At 40.4% G+C, this 13,594-nt stretch overlaps 1 protein-coding gene across 1 annotated transcript in view; it reads left to right on the forward strand.

Moving 5' to 3' along the window:
* The first annotated feature begins 257 nt into the window (after positions 1-257).
* GOLPH3 (golgi phosphoprotein 3) overlaps positions 258-13,594 on the forward strand; it is a 33,023-nt gene continuing 19,686 nt past the window's right edge. The window contains exon 1 of the mRNA XM_075137475.1: positions 258-747. Within this exon, the coding sequence (XP_074993576.1) occupies positions 535-747 (213 nt within the window). The 5' untranslated portion in view covers positions 258-534. The remainder of the gene's footprint in view (positions 748-13,594) is intronic.

Here is a 13,594-nt window from a genome sequence, read left to right on the forward strand (position 1 = left end):
CCAGCCCCTGCGTCATGGCACGGCGGGAATCGGCCGGCCCTCTCCCGGACCGTTGGATTAACCGTTCTCCACAGCATCGGGTAACCGCCAGTAACGGCCACCAACGGCCGGCGCCGCTCGCGCTCCCTGCGGAGGAGGGGCCGCGCCTCCGGCCGCCCCGTCCCCGTCCCCGCCCCCGCCCCCGCCCCCGCCCCCTGCCCCGCGGGGGGGCCCCTCCCGCCCGCGGCCCTTTCCGGTGCCCCCCCCGCCCGGCGCTGCCACATCCTCCGCTGACATCAGCCCGCGCCGCCATATTGGAGGAGAAGCCGCCTCCGCCAGCTCGGCCGCCGCAGGGGGGGGACACGGGCCCCCGTTGCCTCCGCCTACCCCGCCGCGGCCGAGCCCCGCTCCCCATGACTCCCCCCAGCCGGCCGCTGCCCCGGTGCGGATAGGGCGGAGGCGGGAGCGGCTCCTGTCCCTTCACCTCCCCCCCTCCCGAGCTGTCGCCGAGCCCCTCTCCCCGCGAGGGCCTCTGCCCTCTCGCCGCCTCCAGCCATGACTTCCCTGACCCAGCGCAGCTCTGGCCTGGTGCAGCGCCGAACCGAGGCCTCCCGCAGCGCCGCCGCCGACAAGGAGCGGGGAGCGGGGGGCGGCCCGGAGGATGAAGGCCGCCGGGACGAGTCCGGCGACGACGAGAAGGGCGACTCCAAGGAAACGCGGCTCACCCTCATGGAGGAGGTGCTGCTCTTGGGCCTCAAGGACCGTGAGGTGCGGCCGGGGCCGTGGCGGCGGGGCTGGGGCGGGCCGAGGTGAGGGGTGCTGGGCGGGGGGCGGCTGAGGAGGCCCGGTGATGCTGGGGAGGCTGGGAACGGGGTGCCTGAGGGGATACCGGTTATTTGGGGGCTTATGGAGGGTGTTGATAGGGAAGGGGAGCCTAAGGGGTGCCAGGGTGCGGGTGGGATGGGGGCAAGGGTGAGTGTTGCTGCGGGTTTGGGGCAGAGGCGTTACTGGGGACGGGGACTGTGATGTTGCGGGTGGTAGGGACGCATGCTGGAACAGGCTCGGGGTTTTGGAGGAGGTGGGAAGGGTGCTTGGATTTTGGGGAGGGGGAGCCTGGCAGAGAGTTTGGATCGCCCTTTGGATGCGAGGTTCACAGAGGGGCTCTCGTATTTGTAGCGTCTCAAGGAAGGCAGCGTAGGGGTTAGGGTAAGACGGGGACCTGGAGATGAGGGCCAGAGCCTCTAGTCAGCATTGGTGGTTGACTTGGAGGCCTGGGTAGACCTGTGGTATTTATACTCCTTCTTCTACAACTTATCCATGGCTCTAATGTGAAAGACTTGTCTGCTCCTATGTATTTTGTCAGACACAACTCTATGGTACTTAGGAAGTTCTCAGGTGCTTTAGGATGCTTAGCATCCCTTTCTACTAAGACTTTCCAGACTAATGCATGTGAAAAATATCTTAAAGTTGGGGAGATACATATGACAAAAATGGGCCTTGAGTAATGCGAAGCGTGTCAAAATGAGGAAATGGCATTATTACATAAGTCTGTGTTTTTATTGATTTTATACCTTAATTGTTTGTCATGATACTGTGAATAACAGTCATTGAGGAAGGTGTACTTCTACCAGTGTTGGATTTTTGTTTCATTTGAAAGAGGTAATCAATGTAAAAAGCAGGCACACTGCAGAAAATCAGTCCTGTCGGGGAAACAGTTTAATTTGATGTGGTGTATGGTGAAGCATAATACACCTTTGTTTTAGTTATGAGATGTAATATGGATTTAATTAAGCAACCTGCCTTTTTTTTTTCTCTTAGTGGTAAGTAAATTAACGAAGCCAGTTCATTGATTTGGGTGGAATTCTCTTTAAAACTGTGCATGTTCATGAGGACAGAATAATGGGGGAGGGAAGCTGATAAGTTACACGTTCTTTGCCAGGGCGTTGCATCCAAAATAAATTTGCTGGTTGATAATGAGTAGGTTAAAGAGTAGTTTTCTTGGTTAACATTCTTTTTTTAATGCGTGTGGGTATATCTGTGTATATACCTGCTATAATAACATATTTTATTTCTCTCAGATTGTGTATTTTAGGCCATATTCTTGTAATCCCATTTTTTCAGATGGACCTTGCCATGGCATCCTGATAAACTCAGTAGATATTCACAGTGATGTGTTCTTCCACCTGTTGAATTGGAGACTTGTGCATATGCGCATTTGTGTCTTTACGCACCTGAATAGTTGCGGAAAAGCAAGTTAGGTGTGACAAGACAGATACCTGGCAGGCTTGCCTAGGAGGTCTTGCCATGAGGAAGGCATGATAAACCGGGTGATCTTTCAGATCTTTTTTTCCCAGAATTGTGTGCTAGATCTGCTAACTTATGGGCCTTAAGCTGTAAAGATTTCAAGGCAGGGAGCATTCTGTCTGCCGAGAAAGAATATATGGTGCAAGTCTTCCTAATATATCAAAAGTTAATAGTTAACATTGGGCCTAAAAATCCAGCTTTGCACTGGTGTGCATCAAAATTATAAATCATCTAACTTTGCTGAGTGCAGCAGTGGCACACACTGCAGATAATCTAGTATTCCTTTGTATGGAAAAAGGAACTGAGTGATTACAGTGGCATGGATATCTATAACTCCCTTGGGATTTTGTGGTTGAGACATCAGACAAAAAGAATGATAATGTCATCCCGAGGGTAGGGGGCCTATGTGCAGAAACTAGCATACACGGTTTCTGAGCTTTGTTAGACATGAATCGCTAGGGTTTGTATTTAGGGTTTGGGTCTGCTTGTACCCCTGTGTACAAGCTACACTATGTAAACTGCTTTGTCTTCATGTTTTTTTCCCTTTAAAACTGGAAATAAAACTATAGACTCATTTTCAAAGATTTTTTTTTCCCCTCTATTGTTCTAATGATAAGTCAGCAAAACTTATTTACTTTACGCATCTGGAAATGCTTTTTATAAAGTTTTTATTTCCAATAGAATTTATTTCCTGTGACATTTGTGAGAGACTTTCTCATGACAGCAAACAGAGGAAAGCAATATAGGGTCTGTAAAGTATAATTGTATAACTACACAGAGTGTAAGGCAGGTGTGTGAGCTATAAGCTCAATTGAAAGCCAGTAAATTTAAAGCTTATAACGTCTTTCCTGTTTATTCCAGCAAGATAAAATAATTTAATGTTGAGTTTAAAATAAATAAATAAAAAATATACAAAAAAGGAGTCTGAATTGGCCAAAATACATGTTTCCTTAAAAATAGCTTCTCCCTCAGAAAAGTCACTGATAACTGCATTGGTAACTTAGCTTTCAGTTTTTAGGGTAATTATTTTTCTAATTTTAAACATTGGTGAATATGACATAACACCTTGTAAATTGTATACAAAATGCTTCACGTGTAAGGAGCTACCATTTATAAATTTTAAGTGTAGATGAAGAGCCTTTACTCTTAGGAGAGAGTTTTTCAGGAAGGTTCAGACAGTGATGGGTTGATGAGTGCCATGTTTCTAGGAGATGGTCAGATATTTATGTGAATCCTGCTTTCAGGATAGTGCAGTGATTGTAACAGCCACAGCAAAACTTTTTGAGTTTTGCCTGGTTGTCACTGCAGTATGGGTTCAGTGATGGGAATGTCTGGCTGCCCTAAAACAAACGCAGCACGCCTCAATCCTATTCTTAATGCTTGAACACAATTAACTGCATTCACACATGCTTCCTGGACATGGCCTTCCCCTCCATCCCCCATGTGGCCTGTGTGTGTACTGGTTGCTGTTTTCCACCAGTGGTTCCTCTTCTGTTTGTATCTTCTGTGTATACATAACTATTTCTGTATTCCAAGGTCAAGATAGGTTAAAAGGGATATGTGCTGAAATACGTGCATGCTTGCATAACACGACAGATACGGTGTCCTTGGAGGAGTAGGTAATACACTGGAACAAAATACATTACTAGAATTCTTTGGGGAGCATCACAAGAAGACCTACACGTATTTGGAAACCCTTCAAAATATGGCTGGGGAAGGGAGTCGTATTCATCCATTTAGAGTAGAGCAATAGTCTGTTGCTATAGGAATAAAAAATACTCACTGAAATAAAATACTTTGCTGTATTAGGTTAAAACTAGTATTGCGGTAGGATGGGTCAAAGCCACAGCAAAAGGGAGGTTATTCTGTAGAACTACTGAAGCATCTGAGGTCATCACTGCCAAAAGAAGGGAGAGATAAATATTAAAAGTTAGCTTATTTAAAAACAACAGGTAGGAGATGAGTACAGGCCAGTTTGTTCATTACAGCTTTTCCAGACATCTCGTAACTCAGTCCCATAGAAAACTGAGATGTTGCTAGGTGGCTGTGCTCTGTAACTGTTGTTCCATTTAAGTTTTTTGTACATGTAGGGCTTTTTTTCGTTGGTTGGGTTTTTTTTCCCCCCTTCTTTTTGGAGCTCTCTCTCGGTACACGTTGGGAATCTATTCAAATATAGCAATGCACGCAGCTGCTCCTATCCTCTATACAATGTGCCATAACTAAACAAATTGAAGCAGCTATAGAGACATATTTATCTGATCTGTAACTAATTCCTTATTTGCTGAAAGAAAACTCATGTAAAGTATGCTGAAATAATTGTCATGTACTGTAACTGTCATCTACTGCAACAGTAAATATTTCTGGTTTTATTTACCCTTTCTTTGGTGAAGACTGAAATGTCATTTGTGAGAGTGAAGTAATGTTAAATCACTCTGTTACGTACAGAAATTGTCTTGGATCTTTGCTACTCATGTCTGGCGTTCAGAAGCTTCATTTATTGATGAAGATTTAGTGTTGCGGCATAGCTTTTTGTCCCACTAGTTCATGTGAAGGTCTCCAGCTTATGATATTTTTTGTTGTATTGAAGTAAGTTATCAGGGAGCTAGTTTGCCTGCTTCAGCTCTGCTGTTTTGTGTGGATTGGATTGGTGCTAAAATGTAGTTTCTTTATTCTTCTTACAAATATGAGTGGATTTGTTAGTGAATTTTATATGTTAATCCTAAAGAGATTTTTCTGAAAGGTGAAATAGGAATTTTGAAAACATTCAAGATGTGGGTGGCATTTTCCCTGATATTAAGATTTGGTTTTGTGAAATTTGTATTATGATGCAGAAGTCTGGGGTTTTTGCCTGTGTAACAAATGATCAAGTTTTGAAAAGTTGTCTTTGTGTCTTTTTAGTGTGGGTTTTTTTTTTTCCCCCTCATTAAAAAAGTTTCAGCAACAGCCTGAATGTCAACTCAAAAGCTCCAAAGTTTTGCTGGAAAATTTCTGAGACAAATGAGTGAAACATGAAGAGGCGTCTACTGGGAATTCGCATTTCAGTTGAAGAATGATGTATGAATGTGTTGAAACCTTGTCAAAGACGTGCTTTTTCTCAAATGTTCAGGGCCTAGTAATGACAAAGTGTGTGATGTCTGTGGTGAAAAATTCTTTCTTTCATAGTTGCCTACCTTTTTGGTCCTTTTTTTCTTTCATGACCATACATAAATTACAGGCTAGCAGAAGATAGGAGGTGTGGGAGGAGGAGTACCCCAATTCTATGTGCTACAAGGTGCAGTAAAGTGCCTCTTTACTGTGCTGCTGAGTAAATCCTGCTTTTGGGCCCTCTGGAGGACGTGCTGATTTGGAAGCATTTTGGATACAAGTTGACTTTATATGTTGAAATGGTGTTTATATTTCATGGTTCAGCATGCAGCTAGTGTGGTTATCCCTGCTCTTATAGCATGGGATATATAATCTGTATACATAATACAGATAATAATCTGTATTATTTATTCGTGGATAACTTCAAGTGTAGTGTAGTCCCTTCTTTCATGTCAAGCTGTCTAGCATAGGTCAAAGACAAGAACTTTGTCAAAGCCTTTCTAGTGATGCTTTTCACTTTTTCAAAGTGCTCTTAAAAAACATTTTATATTAAAAAACTAACATTTTATATTAAAGAAGAAGTGGTATTATTTCAGGTGTTCTTTGATCCTAAAGTAGTTTGAGTACTGCAGCATTTATCTCAATTAATTAAGCTACATGTAACGGGCCTTCTTTGCAAGGCTAAATTGACCAGGCGAAGTGTTGCAGACAGTATATTCAAGAATGACTTTCTTACTCACAAAGCAAATTACTACAGCACATACTCACTTCTGTGTGGCGTTACTGGGGGAAGGAGAAGCCAGTCTGGAGTAAACGCGTGGCTCAGTTTCCTCTGCATAGACAACATTGTCAGTCTGTTTTCTCATAACTTTAAGTAAAGAAAGAAAAAAATAATAGTCAACTTATCCTATGCCACTTTTAACTGGGTTTTTCCCGGCTTGCAAACAGATCTTAGATCAATTTCAGTAATCTGTTTTCTTTCAGAAATATTCATAAAACGTTATTGCTGAATGATTTCACATACGCTTTTCAGACATAAAAATTACAAGGTTACACATAAAATAGTGCATGACTGTTCTCTTCCTCTAAGTGCACGGTACGTAAGCCTGGATTAGTAGGAGCACAAGGTGTGTGGTACTATGACTAAGCTGTTAGTCTGAGTGCAAACCAGTATTATGTGTGCCAAGTCCATCCCATCTCTCCCAGTGTATCCTATACCAAACGACTGCATTTCAACCTTCTTTTTTTTTTTCTTTTTTTTTCTCTGATTGTGATGGACCATTAAGATAATAAAGCAGTATGCTTGTAAGCTAGATCTTTATAACTGGAGAGGTGTTACACTCCTAGCTCTTTTATTATTTGTGGACGTTACAGGATTTATTCATCACACTGGGAAGTTAGTTTGTCGGGCTTTTTGCGTATCTTTCTGTTGCTGATACTCTTTTAAGGACTTGTAAGCTGTTTATTGCTATATACTTTCTAGTAAGACCATAAAGGCAGATGACTAGATAGCTTCATGTGGTTGTATTATTTACAAAGTCCTTAACTGCCAGGCTAGGTGTCTTTTGTACGTGGGCTGTACCATGAGGTTTCTATTTAGCCAATCATTCTTGTACAGCACAGCACATTGCACTTCCATTTTTGACTTGGTAGACACTCGATTTTACTTTGGCACTTCCACATTCAACAGTCTCTACCACAAGAGAAGCATTCCATACATATTGTGTTGCCATTTCAGTACATCTTCTGCATTGCACAGTGGAGAAGGCAGGTATAACATTGGCTAGGTTGAGGTAAATGCCAGATGGGTGTTCGATCCATACTAATCGCTTAGGAAGTGCTAATTACAACTACGTTGCCTGTGCTGGATATTTAAATGGGACTTCTGCTTTAGCAGCATCTGCAGTCTGTGGCTGAGACTTTCAGTTTACAGTTAGTACATGCTAAGTATTAAATGGCAGAACCTCTTGCTTTTAATGCAAGAACAGTGCAATGAGTGGAATTGTTTTATCTCATAATGAAAATGTTGACATGGCATTATTATGAGATAGTCTGTTTCTTGAGAATTGTTTGCACCTGCATAAGTGAAACAAGTGAGAAACCTGTTCGGAAGAGAACAAACTGAAAGGAAACTAGGGGAGGTTTAGACAAAGAAGAGAGGAATCCCTATCCCTTATGTACACTTTCTTTTTTTAAACATCCAAAACATGACTCTGGAAATCCATCCACATTAATGACCAGACGCAAATCTCTCAAAATGAAACATTATACCGCTCCCTAGTTTGAAATAACACTGTGCTTTAAATTGTGATCACTGTAGAAGAAAAGATAGAAGAGAGGAATAACTCGTATTTGGGGACAGATACAGTATATTTATATGCCTGGAGGAGGGAATTGTAGTTTTAATGTGGCCTAGTTAGTCAGTTAGTGGAACTTCCACCTATTATTTAGACAGCTAATATTAGACCTGCTTTGTGTTAGAAGACATGCCAAATTTAGGTTTTTCATACTGTTTTTAAGAGAAGTGTACTGGACCTGGCTGGGATAGAAGTAATTTGCTTCATAGCAGCCAGTATGGTGCTATGTTTTTGATTTTTGACCAACACAGTGTTGATAACACACCCATCTGTTGCTGAACGGTGTTTGCACAGCATCAAGGCCGCCTCTGTTTCTCATTCTGCCTGCCCCCCTGTGAGTAGGTTGGGGTGCGGAAGAGGCTGGGAGGGGAGACAGCCTGGACAGCTGACCCCCACTGACCAGAGGGGTGTCCTGTGCTGTATAGTGTCATGGTCAGCAATAAAAAGGGAGTGGGTAGAGGGTGAGTAGGTGGTCATTGCTCGGGGACTGGCTGGGCATCAGTCTACTTGTGGGAGGTGGCGAGTGAGTGTTTTGCATCACTTTGTTTTGTTTTTTCACTTCTGCTCTTCCTGTTCTCTGCCCCCAGTCCACTGAGGGGGATTGGTGGAGCGGTTATGTGGGACTTAGCGGCCAGCCAGGGTCAGCCCACCACTAGGAGACACTAAATGTGTGCAAGGTTTGTGCTAAGCTTCTGGTTGTTAGATCTAGGCAGGATGTGAGTATTTTTCTGATCCTGCTATATTTGCTTACTGCTGTGGGAAGACTTGGTTTTTTGAGTCAAATATGTGATATGGAGGATTTAAGCATCAGTTCTAATTAAACATTTCTTTCAAATAAATGTCAGATTTTATGCTCAGTGACAATAGCTGGTAGTGTAGAAATCAATTTGCAGGTTATGGAACAAATTAATTACATCTTTACTTAGCACAAAGTATGGAGAATAGAGATTGGACCCTGATAGAATGTGGCTTTGTGAGAGCCATGCAAATATTTCAAGTCATTACCTACGTGTTTATATGCTTAATCATGCTGAAAGTTAGGCTTATAAGTTTGTCTTTTCATTCCTAAATGAACAGTCAGGCTCTTAAGTGTAGATTTGTTCAGGGGTCTCTTAAGGGTTCAGCAGTGTGCATGTAGTAGTTGCCTTCTCTTCAGCAAAGTTGCATTTTTTTGTTACCTTAATTTTAGTGAAGAGAGGTGTCTATGTAATGTATGCATGTGTAAGTGCTTGAAAAGCTGGGCGATATCAATTGGCTGTAGCGCTTTCAGTAGTCAACACCAGTTGCTGTTTGTTACTTATTCCTAAATGCTGTGGCAAGTTAATCAAATACCTGACAAGTTTCTTGTCAACGATACTGTGCTTTGTAGAATATGTGTGCTTGCTTTCCTAAAGTATTTCTAGTGTTTGGCTGTCAGAACACTTCAGAGATTTGCCTCGCAAACTTATCTTCTGTTTATAACTAGGCTACAGTTTATGTTCCAGTAAAATGGCTAATGATTCCATTTGCATCAAAAGAGGAAATCAAGAGGGACCACAGTCAGACGTCAAAATCCCCACATTGTAGTATTCCAATAATAAACACTTCTGCACTCTGGCTTGCTTTTCTTTTTTTAAACAGATACTAATTTTCAAAAGTTCTGTAGGTCAGGATGTATCATTAGGTGATCCTGCAACCTTCTGGGTTGAGAAGATGATGGCTTTCTTGAGCTGTAAGATTTGCAGCAAAGAGTTTGCTAGGTATAGGTTGGCATAGGCCCTTTATCTAGTGTGAAGAGAAATCCAGTTCATTTTAATTGCAAATGACTTGAAGTTTGGATATTTTCCTTTTGACACATGAGAAAATCCAGAGTATTCCTCTAGCAAGTGTCTTACTTGAATATTTTGAATACGTACAAGTTCTGAGCATGTTGTTTTTATCTTTATATTACTATTTTTGAGGGATGACCGTAAAAGGGATAATGTCTCCTAAAATTATTTTGTCTTCAGAAATGCATTTTTATTTTTTCCAATTATGTAGATAGATAGAATTGTATTTCCTTTACTGAATCTGAAATTCCTTTGTACCCATTTAAGAGCTACCTGAAAAATGAATCTCTCAGTTCTGGTTATTACATATATTATATTTCTATATAATATATACAAAGTAGCCTTCTCTGAATGCATTCCTGTCAGGTGAAGCTGGGTCATGTCTTTAACCAAATATGTTTTAAAACAGATTGGTCTAGAGAAGCAGTAAAAATCAAAATCGGCAGACATTCTATAAGAAAAATTGAGGGTTTTTAATTTTATAATTACAAAAAAAAATTTATAATTTTGTAGATAATCGTAGATAATCATAAATTTTATTGAAACTTACTGCTATCAAAACCAAAAATCAATTTTGCATTTTAGGGTTGCTTGTTGTCTTAGAACCTAAACATGAGAAAAAAGTTTTGAGCATGTACTCAGCTTTCCGTCGTTCTTGTATTCCAGAGTTGTGGAGGCTTTTCTTCTCTCTTGTTTTACAGGTCCATACAGGAGGGAAGAGATGGAAACTATTACTGAAGAGTTATTTAAGCAAGACCGTAAACCTGAACATTATATTTTCAGCTCAGTAGCAATAGGCTGGGGTTCCTTGCCAAAGGAAATTGATTTGGGTCTTGCCAGAGAATGCTGCCACAGAAGCTGAATTTGGTTTTGTGTTTTAATCTGTCTGGCATTGTGCAGTACTCTAGTGTCATGGAATTTTCTTAGAGGTACTAAATCGATAGCTATTAGACTTAATAGATTAATATATGTGTATTGAATGTATATTAGAAAGTAACAGAGAATCTCTAGGTCGTTAAAGCACATACATAATTTGACCATGTCAGCTTTTCTTGTTTGAGACTTACTCACTGTCAGCTGCAGCTTCTGCGCTGTGGTTACACTCATCTTCAGGTAGATTAAGTTACAATAACCAGCGTTGGAAAGAAAAGAACAGATCTCTTTGACCCCCTGAAGGTGAAAATGGATTAATGCATATAATAAGATAGCTGTGGTGAGTGCAGCCTAATTTTACCTCGAGGGTTCAAATAATTTTGGACATTCCAACCTGTCTTCAATGAACGTTGCAATGAAGCTTTTCCTTTTTCTCCTCTTCCATCATTGTTTTCTATTGTTTGCATTTTACCCCAGCTTCTTAAAAGTATGTTTAGTTATGCTGGTAAAAAGACTTTTAATTGGTTCTCACTGGAGTTTATAAGGTGCTTTATATGTTTACAGCCTGTCTAAGATTACTTGAATAGCTGAATGGAAGTTTTACAGAAATTTGTATAAGGACCTAGTTGAGGAGGAACAAATGCTGGCTGGCTGCATAAGAGGATCTAAGGGTTCAGATTATCAGAATAAATATACAGTTAGTTCTTCTAGTATTGACCAGCTTTTCTATTGTCATTGAAGGCTTGAAAACTTTGTGGGTGTGGGGTTTTTTTGTGTGTTCATTTTTTACGAGACCTGTTTGCTTATTTTTATGCTGAGAAGCTTCTTGTAATAGTATGCTGGAAGAAAAAACTTAGATAAACTGTTTTTAAAGTCTACCTTATTTCTAATATAAGAATTTCGTACTCTAAAAAAGGATGTGATTGAAGTTTTTAGGTTTGACTGAAAAAGTCAGGTATCAGGTTTGTTGGTCAAACATTTTTATAGAATATGCTCAATATTAAATTCAGTATATATAGCATCAATCTTGCTGCCTTCCACTGCCTGCAAGAGATTCAAAAATTGTATTAGTTCCTCCTTATAGAATGATGATGTTCCTAAATAAAATACTAACGTTTAAGAGTTTTTTATATCTAAAGAATCCATAAACTTATAACAGTAACTCAGTTATTGTGTCAGTTATTGACTTTGATCTTCCTAAGATTTCTGCTTATAGTTACATTATCACAAAGAAGAGATTTACTTACCTGCAACAATAGCAGGCAATTTTTCTTTCTTTCTAATCAGCAATTTTTCTTTCAGCTAAAAGGATAGGAACCACAGAATCATGTAAAGATGTCAGAAGCTGACATTCACTTATTCTTCTCTGTCCTCTCCTATCGCTGTCTTCTGCTATCTCCATTTAATTGTATGACTTTACATGAGTATCCAAGAGGACATAGTGTTTCTATTGTAGAAGAATACTGATGATAGATGCATTTGGAATTCATAAAATGAAGCTTTTGCGTCAAGGATTGAAATTCTATGCTAAAACATAATTTACAATAAACCAGGTTCTTTCATTATCCTTTCTACATATATATTGCTTACATTTTGTATTTACCTCTTTGAATTTGGGAACAGCTTTAAGGAGATGTGTTGTAGAAGTTCTTCAGGTGATTCCAAGTGCTTTCAAAAACTCAAAGTAGTATTAGTAATTATAGAGAGACTATGTAAAGGAAACAGTATATTGATGGTTCTCATCTTTTTGGGGAATATGATAGCCCTATGCTTCTCAGTCTGCTAGTGCTCTTCATCAAAATACTTTAAAACAGTGTTTGTCATAGCTGTGAAGCATATTAAAGTTGTAAAGTTGCTTGCAACAGATTCTTATGTTGGAAATAGGATGCAAGGGGAATGAAACAACAATTCTGGCAGATCAGAATTCCTATTAACTTTTAACCTGCAGTGCACCTGGACAGTGTATGCCGTTACTCCTTTTTCCTCTGCCCTCCCCAGCTGTCTTCCTGTAGATCCCAAAATTACTGCTTCAGAGAGGAACTCCTTGACTAAAAAAGTGAGAGTTCTGTCACAATTGCGACAGAAGTCCATTATGAAATACAACTCGCCACAGCCCATATTTCGAGATAAATTGTCTCTGCCTGTCTTTTGCAGTAGGTTTCAAATGGGTGACAGATGATGATTTTGGATTATTATGTTCTGTCTGTGCTTTGTGCTTGCTAATAATAGCCTACTAGGCACCTTTGAAAGAACTTGCTGTTGCTTCAGAGAATCAGAAAGGGATGCTATTGCCATCCTGTCAGATTTAAATAATACAACTTGAAATTTATGATGATCAGGGTCCAAAAGAGGGAGCTGAAGGTAGTGATGAATATAGTGCATGATACCTTAAGCATTAAGCATTTTATATTTTCTGAGCAGATTGTGCTCATGAATGGCTTCAATATAGGTAGCCCAATAATGTATGATTTTTTTTTTGAGCTCTTTATCCCAATGACTAGGTGAATAGTTCTAGCCATAACTATTCAGATTGTGAAAACTATTCAGGTTTTGAGAGCATTTTGTCCATTGAAGCGTGGGTTGTCACTGAAGGGGATGCTCTTGCCTTTTGCTGTCTGTCCCAATCGTGTTCCTTCCCATTCCCATGCTGGCTCTGAAATTTGTTCACCTCCTCAGTGAATCAGATGAGGAGACTGACCATTAGCTTTCAGACAGACCACTTTCTCATCTAGCTGACTACACAAATGCTACTGAGAGAGAACAGCAATGTGCTTTAGTGGGTGAAAAAATAGATACTTTTGTCTTCAACAGCAGTTCAGGCTTTGTTGGACTGCATTCTTGGGTTTAACCCTCAAATGGCTAAAAATGAAGGCATGGGGGAGGTAGTACCTTCTCAAGTTACATGGTTCTGTGCGAGGTTAAAATGAGATGCTGTGAAAGATCAGTAAAACTGAAATTAATCTCTCGAAGGAAAAAATAATTGAAGTAGTGTGCAGAAAGTAGTGGTTCGAAAGAGATGCTTATGATGGGAAAGTAATTAAACACTGGGATGTCATTTTGTCCTCAGTTTCTTTCCCTGCTTTTTTCCCCTGGTTTCTCTCTGCCACTTTAAGTACCTCTAAGAAAAGATACCTGAATTTATGTATATACAAAACACGAGTCTCTTTCTCAGTATTGAGATAACTACTC

This window comes from Calonectris borealis, chromosome Z (assembly GCF_964195595.1).
Source record: "Calonectris borealis chromosome Z, bCalBor7.hap1.2, whole genome shotgun sequence".
Classification (NCBI taxonomy): Eukaryota; Metazoa; Chordata; class Aves; order Procellariiformes; family Procellariidae; genus Calonectris; species Calonectris borealis.